Below are 10,245 nucleotides of genomic sequence, written 5' to 3' on the forward strand. Positions count from 1 at the left end.
ATTAAGCGCCTCCTCCTCCAGTCTGTGGGCTGGAGAACAGACTTGCTTGAGATTGTTTTGATGGGACGGTGGCGGAGCCATCTTGTTTTATATCCGTGCTAAGCCCGTATACCGAGCCAGAGGAAACAGCCCTGGAATATGACACTACATCCCGACCCTAGCCAACTGAAATAAACACATCCGAGTGTCGAAGCTTGTTTCTGATCGACGGAATACACACAGAAAGCGGAATCGGCTGTTCGTTGCGATTTATTTCTCAACATCGGCGGCTGGTGCTTTAACTGCATTTTCTCTCGCACATTTTCTCAGGTGTAAGACACTATGAATGGAGGATAAATGTGGCCGAAGGCTGACAGCGGTGGTTTTGTGCTTCTCCTCTTCATTCTGACAGTAACAGATCCGTCACGGACAGGTAAAGGTGTTGCTTTAATCAGTGCTTGTGTTTGCTGCAGTCTGGGCTGGTGAAGGCTTGCTGCTCTGCTTATTTTCGGTCATGAGGGGGATGAACAGGCGCTGAGCTGCAGAGGCTCTTTCGCAGGCCGTCAGGGCCTTTAACTACCACTGTGTTATCATTTATTATTGTGCATAATGTCTGAAGTTTTACGCCTTTTTAGTGCATTCCATATGGCAAGCTGCTTTAACATTTAATCCTGAAAGCTACATAGTATCTATGTTACTAGCTTTAAGCCTTTTACATTACATACCATGTGGCAAGCTGTTTAATATTTATTCCTTAACTGCATAATATACGTTTGTTATTCATTACTTATTTTTTCCTTTGCTTCTAGATACTATACCAATCTATTCAATTGTTACTTGTATCAAATTGCAAATCTGTGGTGAACCCAATTATTTACTTTCAACTAGTTATTGCTGGTACCTGTTCCAGTTTTACAAGTCCTGGTACTTTATGGATATCTGTCCCAGTGGTGCGCAACAGAAGAAAAAATCCCATTCATTTTCTCAATAGGGAAATTGATTTTTAACAATATCTTAAAAAACTTAACAAACCCACTGATTTGTTAACTGATGGAATATGCTTTTGTTGAAGCCATCAGCCCACATTATTTCAACTTGTTTTTAAAATAAGTTTAACAGAGTAGAAAAACTAAATTTTCCATGATACTGCAAAGAAATCTGCACCAATGAGAGAAACAATGGCGCCTAAAGAACTATATATATATATATATATATCAGTATCTTTGTCAAAAGTTTTTGATTTCTCCATTGTTTTTATTTTTTTGATTATCAATTTGATTGTCATTTGCAATGCTTAAAGCTGTTAAGCTGTCTTGTAACTTTGTCTTTTTGCTTCAAATCAATGTTGTGATTCACCTTGTAGCTTGTTGGTTTGGTTCACCATGGCTTATAACTAACAAAACTTTTTTTTTAAATCGCTATGGAAAAATTGAATGAAAAAAATACTTCTGGAATCAACACTGCTATACACACCATACAGCAGCCATTCTGACATATGAGAAAAAAAATTAGTAGAATAAGAAGCGTTATTAGTAACATTAGATACTAGGGTCTCAGAAATGGGTTCTAATATCTAATAAGGGCGTTTACACGTCAACGATGTTTTAAAAACGGAAAAGTTTTCCTTACGCGTACAGACCACAACCTTGTCGAAACAATCCCCATTTACACAGATCCACAAAAACACCTAAAAATGCACGGAGTTTGTAACAGTATAATGTTAAAAAAACGTGCGCTTTGAAACCTGTTTTCAAAAGTTTGCATTTTCAGGCCCTCAAAACCATTGTTGTGTAAATGAATGGCCAAAATGCATAAAAACATTCTGTTTTTAGTTGAAAATGGTGTTGTGTAAACTCCCTAAATAAGTGATATATTAAAACTGAAATTTGTATTAGTAACTATTGTAATTCTAGTTGGAAGTGAATAGTTGATATGACCACAGATTCCCATACAATAAATGACAAAAAGCAATGGAATTTTTACTTGTCACTGTTGAGTTAGTGACTAGTAGCAATGAAACAAATACTAGTATGTAATGAATGGTTGCTAGTGGAACTGAAAGATTTTAGTTGAAGAAAACAGTGACTATTGGAATTTTAGTAATAAAAAAACATGTTAGTACAGTAAAATAGATGCTTCTAGGTTTTAAGGAATAAATGTAAATGTTCAATTAACTTGCCATACATGCCAGCCATTTGCAGTCAATCTAGTGTTTCTGGTAGGCCACAGTTCAATACGGGAGCAGACAGATCAAACAGAACGCTCTGGATGGAGAAACATCTAAGCGCTAGGTCTCTGTTCTGATGTTCCTCTGTTAGATGGGAGGTTTATTAATCCTGTAGATACAAGGTGATGCATGGAAACCCAGCGGATCAAATAAATAGGACAGTATTTAGGTTAATGGCCTGTTATGTGCTTTTCTGTGTTTAATTAAGCCCAGGTTATGTGCTCGGTCTGCACTTATTTTCGGGGACAGGAAGGTTTGGTCTGTCTCCATGTTGAATCTCATCGAATAAACCCACAGCTGGTGTTTAATCTCAGTGTGTGCTCTTGTTAAAAGTGCATAATATTAACATGATCGCTGTGATGTTAACATTAAAGGAGGCTCTTGCATATCTTTACTACTGACCCAGAAGACTTTTTACTACATAACAAACTCAAATTGATGCATGCAAAACCCATGTGCAAAATAGTAGGGCAGTGAACCATGTATATTCCTCTTCTTGTACATTTGAACCTAAAATCTTAATGTTGAAAAGGTTTTATCTTTTTGTCAACTACCCAAATGGGTTATTCATAATATTTTGGTGATCACTAGAACTTATGGACACAGGGACGAGAAGGATTTTACCAGTCAAACAGTTGTTCAGCTGTTCACAATGGTCTTACTGTCTACAGCGGTGAATGTGGTGCAGATCTGCTTCTAGTAATCCATCCATAGTAGAGAACACACTGCTCTTCTGAAGGCATCTCAATGTCGGTGTGTTTGTTTAAGGATAACTTTAGACTCAAGGGTTGCACAGGTGATTGACTGAACGTCTGAATGTCTGGACCTCCCAAGAAGCTCTTTTTTAAAAATGTAATTAGTATGTCTGTAGGATGCTTCATCTTAAGAGATTGTTTAGTGGATTGGAGGATCAAGCTAATTGGGTGTTTGCTAACTGATAACAGAAATTAATTTATTTATAATATTAGATGGCTTTTAAGTTTAAGTATATAGCTGTATAAAATGATACACACAGAGAGATGTTGAGGGTTTTGTGTTTTATGAGGACTCTCCATAGACATAATGATTTTTATGCTGTAAAAACTAGAAAACATTCTGCATTTTTTACATAAAAAAAAAAAACATTTGCACATGGGGACAGGCATTTTGTCCCCACAATGTAAAATATTTCAGGTTTTACTATCCAAAATTGGGAAAACCTGGACCACACACACACACATGGGCATAAGTAATTGATTAAATTTATATTAAATGTAAAAAATATATATATTTGCTAATAATAATGATACTGTATATGTAATCAATAAATTATATATACATTATTTAATATATTTTGTTATTGTTTTTATTAAATATAATGTATAATATAAATGTAATAAATTATTCAAAAAAATACATAATTTTATTCTTATTTGTTATTCTTATTCTTGTTTAATAAATTGTTAGTTTTGGTATGTTTTTTTATTAATATGATTGTTATTTTATACACATGTAAACAAATATAACTGAATTATATATACTTTAAAATGTATAATATTAATGTAATTATAATTAGTAGTATTTTATAATAATGATAAATATAAATGTATTTAGAAATGGATATTATATAATAGATGCTTTTTTGAACATTTTAGCAATTTAAAAATATTAAAAAAGGATTTTTTACACGGCACCCCTGCTCTCGACAGACGGCACCCCGGTTGGGAAACACTGACTTAATGTATTTATTATTTTACTTCATTATACTTTTTCCTGAGCATTAATAAGAATATGTGTTTTGTCTACATTTTTAATGGTCCTAAGGCTTTGCTTTCTTGAAGCAAGATATAATTTCACATTTTTAGGGCCTTTGCAAGATCACATTTGAACAAAATAAATGCGTTAGAGCTTTCTGGTCACTTACATTGACTTTTGTTTGCAAATGTAGATGTATCTGTGCTATCTATTGTTATTTATACCCTGCTAACCAGGAGACAGATTGTCCCTTGAGCCTTTCAGAGATTAGGTAATGTTATATTGCTGAAATCACTAAATCTGCCTCTCCCCCCGCAGGTCCACGGCTCGCTCTGGCCAGACTGTTGCCAGGTAAGCTGCGATCCTTGGCATTCTTACAAATGATCTTGAGCGTTACCAGCCACTTTGACCCTGTTTGAGTCTTATTTGGCTAAGCCTGACATTGACACTGATGTCCCTAGATGCTGTTGAATGGCTGTTAATCTAAATTCTGAGACTTTTCCTGTTGCGTAATAAATCATGTTCAATTCTAATCACAGATAATGGAGTCTCTGAGTGAAACTAATCTAGAAAGAGACAACCTTCAACAGTGTATTGTCTGTGTTTCAGATCAGCGCTGCAGTCCTGGCCAGTTTACCTGCCGGAGCGGAAAAATGCAGTGCATCCCTCTGTCCTGGCAGTGCGATGGATGGACGGCCTGTGAGGACAAAAGCGATGAGATAGATTGCCCTAGTAAGTTCACACACTCTCTCTCACACACACACAGCCACATTCTTGTGCAATGCACTTTAAAAACACGCTCATGCTTACGTCCACATGAGGAACGCTTTCACTTCCGCTTATTGGGTTTTGTCTTGTCATTTTGCCAGTGCTTGGCACCCTGGATTTTGTGTGCTGTCGTTTCTGTGTCTTAACCCTGGAGTGAGACACGGTGCTCTGAGTCTGATTCCTGGATGGGATAACCGGAATTACAGAGCGGATTTACTGAGCATGTGATCTGTGTCTCGTAGCTCCTTCAAGCACTGCTGATCAGAATCACACCCCGAGCACATGAATGCAAGAGAAAATAACCCACTGAGGATTATTGGCTTTGTTTTGGTGGTGTTGCCAGATAATCAGGAAGCGGTTGTATGTAGACCTGTAGTCTGGGATATTTTAGGTTTTTTGAGGTGGTGATGTGATTGTTTGAATCTTGCCGGTTTTTATCAACTGATTGGTCTTCATATCTCTTCCTTTGATTTATGATGTGTTTAGCAGTCTTCAGTGACACTTTCAGTAGCAGGAGATAAAATAAGTCCATTTCGGCAAGGTGCCGTTTCATATTTCTTATACTTTGTCCAATGGGACTTATATGTTGAATGTGTGATATGTTGAATATTCACAATATATTTGTTCATAGGGAATTTGCTGGTGATAGAAAAACATTTTTATTGTTTATTACATGTTTATTTTATTTTTATAGTTTTTGTATTTTATTAGTTCTTGTTATTGCTTTTTTTTTTTTCTTTTTTTTTACTGTATTTTAGTTCTTGCATTAAATGTTATGGAGCAATTTGCCAACACTGACTGTTTGTTAAAGATGACATTTCTTCTGACTGAAAAAATATCACATTTTAAGCCATTTCAGAGCAAATGCATAAATATCAGGATTAAATATCATCAAAAGTCTAAAAAATAACTACTGTCTGCTGAACTCTTGTCTAACCCCTGCCATGCTTACTGCAGTTGTAATCATTATTAGACAGAAAGCACTGCAGGGTTACGTACTCATTTAATGCTTGTATTATTTGCACTGCTCTTTTTTGATATCGTTGTAATCGAGTCGATGTTCTCAGGAGTTGTTGGCTCATTTCTTGATTGGTCTACAATCTTCTTCGTTTTCGGATTTAGTGCTCCTTCTCTTAGGAAATGAGGAAGTGGTTTAATAATTCTTAGAAACTCTGTTTTTATCTTAGCAGACCTGCTGCCACTCTGTTTCCCTTCTGTTTGCTGTGGATTAGTGTTTCAGAGTCATGACTTTCTTAAAAGCACATTGTTTAACTTACACAGCCACCAGAGATACTCAGCTGCTTTTGGTTCAGGGCACAGATTTTACATCGGACATCAAGTGTGGACAAAGTACTAAAATGGTCTTGAAAGAAATCAATTATTTTATTCAGCAAGGATGCATTAAATTGATCAAAAGTATCAGTACAGTCATTTATAATGTTACAAAATATTTCTATTTTAAATAAAAATATATAAATGTATTATTAGTAAAAAAAAATTTTTTTTAATAACATTTATTATTAATTTTAATACATATAATATAACCATGAACTTTATAGACCTAAACAACATGATTTAAAAAAAAATAAATAAATAATAATATTATTTTGTAAGCTCAAAAAAAAACAAACACCTGTGAGTGCATAGGTAATCTAGCTAGTCTAGGTCATATATTCCTTTAACTGTCATAGTTTTGTTCATAGTTTTTGAGGATAAGGCCACTGAGTTCAAATCGTTCGGGACGGTTTTGTGAACTGGATCGACTGATTGGTTGAAAAGATGTTTTAATGACCTACCCTGTAGCATCATATTGAATGTTATCCTTCCAGACAAATATAGATCATTTCCACAGATGATTTATGCTTCAGCCTAGTATATTTTGGCCTTATTTAAGAGAAAATGTTTTTGCATTCAAGCTGCATTCTGATATTCCTTGTTTCGCTCTCTTGCAGCAATAAAGGAGGAGCGGTATCGTTACAGCAATGGTTTTGAGCCGGTGGAGGACGTCATGGGAGTCGCTCAGCCAGTGCGCTTCAACAGTAAGACCCTTCCTGATCTCCTTAAACACATATGCTGTGAAGATGTGCTGTTTTTGCATTACTATGTCAATATTTCCCTTAGCAATCACATAAAAACAATACAAAAAAAACTAATCAAATAAATGTACAAAATCACATACACAAATAAGAGCTTAACCTGTGCAGCAGGAGGGCACATTTTAATAATAATAATTATTATTATTTTTATTGTTGTTTTTATTACACTAGAGATAGATCAGTATATTATATACACTACTGTTCAAATGTTTGGAATCAGTTCTTTTAAGAAATTCATACGGTTATTCGCCAAGGATGCATTAAATTGGTTAAAAGTTTCAAAAGATTTCTATTTCAAAGAAATTCCATTCTTTTGAACATTTTATTTGTTATTTTATTTTATGATGTTATGTTATATATATATATGGTCATAGTTTTCACAGAAATATTAGGCATCAAAACTGTTTTCAACATTAATAATAAGAAGAAATGTTTCTTGAGCAGCAAATCAGCATATTCGAATGATTTCTGAAGGATCATGTGACACTGAAGACTGGAGTAATGATGCTGAAAATTCACCTTTGCATCACGACATTTAAAAATATATTAGAAAATAGATATTATAAATTGTAATAATATTTCACAATTTTTACTTTATTTTGTATTAAATAATTGCAGCCTTGGGGAACATAAGAGAACATAAAAGGGTGCCATTTATATATAAATATGAATATAATGGAACACAACTGTAGGGTGTTAGAAGTTATGTGGAAATATTGATGTTTTTTAAATAATGTAATTCCCGCTCCAAACACAGGGAAGTGTCCGAGCGGCTGGCACCACTATGAAAAAACAGCCAGCTGTTATAAAGTCTACCTGAGGAGCGAGAACTACTGGCAGGCGGTGGAAACCTGTCAGAAGGTCAACGGCTCTCTCGCGACGTTCGGCACCAATGAAGAGCTGCAGTTCATCCTCAAGATCGAGGTGGACTTCGACGAGAAAGTGTGCGAGCGAAAGGACCAGTGCAAGTGAGTTTTCTGAGGAAGAGATGAGGTTTTACAGTTTTAAGTTCTCAACGCTGTGGATGTTCTCTGTCGTTGCAGGTTCTGGGTGGGATATCAGTATGTGATTACCAACCAGAATCATTCGCTCGAGGGCCGTTGGGAAGTGGCATATAAAGGTTGGTTTTTATCTCAAATTATTTTAAGTAGGGATGTAACGATTCGATCAACTCACGATTCGATTCACTTTTTTTTTTTTACAAAATGAGATTTAAGACAAATTATAAATGAAATGTGTCCTTTTATTATTGCTTGGACAAAATGCTGCACGTTTCTTTGTGAAACTGAAATATAACACTATAATAATATACTAATATAGCACTTCCATATTTTCTAAAGACAGTAAGTTCCCCTCAGACATACATTCATATAAACTCCTACCCCTAACTGAATCGCAATTTGTTTAGCATCTCAACCGATTTGAATCGTCACATATTTGAATCGATTTTCAACCGGCTCGCGCTTAATCGTTACATCCCTAATTTTAAGAAATACAGGGAACTGAAAAACTCACCCTCATGTCAAACAAAAATAACTTTGCCTCTGTTTTCATTGTAATGAAAGAGAATGAGGGCCAGAGCTGTTACACAGCACAATTAAAAAAAACAACAAAAAAAAGTGGTCCTAAAGACTTGTGTGCTGTATTTCAAGTCTTATGAAGTCTTACCATAACTTAGTGTGAAGAACAGAATGAAATTTAAGTTGCTATTCACAGAAAATGGTCCAGTAGGCTGTTAATTGTGAATCAGTGAGCTCAATAACCAGATCACTTTAAAACAAGGTTTTGTGAAATGAATCGGTTGATTCATTGGAAAAATCAAACATCACTATTTCTGTAATGTACTCTGATGATTTCAACAAATAATTTTCATCTGAATTTTTTATGATTTTATTTACATTTCAAGTATATATTAACATTTTAAATTAGCTTTCTTTATTTTATATTTTAGTAATATATGTATATTTGTCATTTTCATTAGTTTTTTTATAATTCTGTTTAGCTTTGTTTTTATTTTACTTTCAGTCATTGTATAGTTGGCTTTTATTTTATATTTTATATTTTTCAGTTTTCATTTTAATTTAGTATTATTTGGTTTAGGTAATTTTGTCATTTTTTAAAGTGATTTTTTATTGATTTAGTTTTATTTGATTTATCAATTTTGTCTTTTTTTTTTTTTTTTTTTTTTAAAGTAATTTTTATTATTTTTATAAATAAGTATTAATATGTGCTTTAATTTATTATTTGAATTGTAGTAATTTTAATAATTTAAATTTTAACTTACTTTCAACTTACAGTTACCAAAGCAACATTTATCATTTTCATTTAAGTTTAGGGTTAAATTTTAACGTACATGACATTTAATAGTTTTAGTTCTAAAAATAACAACACTGATTTCAAATGACATTTGAGGGTGAGTAAACTATGACAGAATTTTATTTTTTGGCTAAACTATTTCTTTAACTTATGAAGAAAATCCTCTTTTTTTTCCACATCTGTTGGCGTTTGGAACTGTTCCCAAAAATGGCGACTCTCATCCGTCTGTCTGTTCCTCACAGGATCCATGCAGGTGTTTTTGCCTCCGGAGGGTCTGGCTAATTTCGGCGAGGCGAACCCCACCCAGGATAATGTATTCTGTGCCCAGCTGCAGCGTTTTCAGATCAAGAGCATGAATGAGCGGGGCTTGCACAGCTGGCACGCCGAAAACTGCTACAAAAAATTCCCCTTCCTCTGCAAGAGAAGTACGTCCAGCAGCGTATTAACAGAAGGCCCTGTTTGCTAGCATTCTGTTAGTACTACTGTATTGATGTCAATCTGACCGGTTTCTTCACCAGGACAAACGTGTGTGGACATCAAAGACAACGTGGTGACCGAGGGCTATTATTTCACACCTAAAGGGGACGACCCGTGTCTGAGCTGCACGTGCCACGAAGGAGAGCCGGAGATGTGTGTGGCCGCCTTGTGTGAGCGCCCGCAGGGCTGCCAGCATTTCCGCAAGGACCCTAAAGAGTGTTGCAAGTTCACCTGCTTGGATCCCGGTACATTCATGATCTCTCCAAATCACAGTGTGAACTGCATGCCAGTTGTGTGTGCTTGAATTTAATGCCTGTATTACAGTTGAAGGTTAGGGGACAGATCATTTATTATTTAGGTGTATTTAAATGAAGATAGATCTTTAAATGTGCACCATATGTGATTTTGCCCCCATGTTTGTGGAGTGAAGTGCCCAAGTCTCACCACTACGTGGCGCTACTCTGCTTTCTCTTATTGTAAAGCTAGATTCTCTTGATATGTGTGGACTGGCAAACTACCATTATTTTAATAGACAGACAAAATTTACAAGTAGACATTTTTATATAAATTCTAGCATAAAATGTATTTGTTTTTTAGATTATTAATTGAACAGCACTTTTTACACACACACACACACACACACACACA

At 35.0% G+C, this 10,245-nt stretch overlaps 1 protein-coding gene across 2 annotated transcripts in view; it reads left to right on the forward strand.

Moving 5' to 3' along the window:
* The first annotated feature begins 11 nt into the window (after window positions 1-11).
* LOC107746195 (integral membrane protein DGCR2/IDD-like) overlaps window positions 12-10,245 on the forward strand; it is a 13,743-nt gene continuing 3,509 nt past the window's right edge. The window contains exons 1-8 of one of the 2 annotated variants that reach the window (XM_016560308.1): window positions 13-412; window positions 4,259-4,291; window positions 4,550-4,672; window positions 6,661-6,747; window positions 7,562-7,772; window positions 7,848-7,924; window positions 9,363-9,545; window positions 9,639-9,842. In XM_016560308.1, coding sequence (XP_016415794.1) covers window positions 337-412; window positions 4,259-4,291; window positions 4,550-4,672; window positions 6,661-6,747; window positions 7,562-7,772; window positions 7,848-7,924; window positions 9,363-9,545; window positions 9,639-9,842 — 994 coding nt within the window. In that variant the 5' untranslated portion in view covers window positions 13-336. Of the gene's footprint in view, window positions 413-4,258; window positions 4,292-4,549; window positions 4,673-6,660; window positions 6,748-7,561; window positions 7,773-7,847; window positions 7,925-9,362; window positions 9,546-9,638; window positions 9,843-10,245 lie in introns of both variants that reach the window. The other variant, XM_016560309.1, reaches the window with a different exon arrangement.

Source organism: Sinocyclocheilus rhinocerous, unplaced genomic scaffold (genome assembly GCF_001515625.1).
Source record: "Sinocyclocheilus rhinocerous isolate Xijiao unplaced genomic scaffold, SAMN03320098_v1.1 scaffold4545, whole genome shotgun sequence".
Lineage (NCBI taxonomy): Eukaryota > Metazoa > Chordata > Actinopteri > Cypriniformes > Cyprinidae > Sinocyclocheilus > Sinocyclocheilus rhinocerous.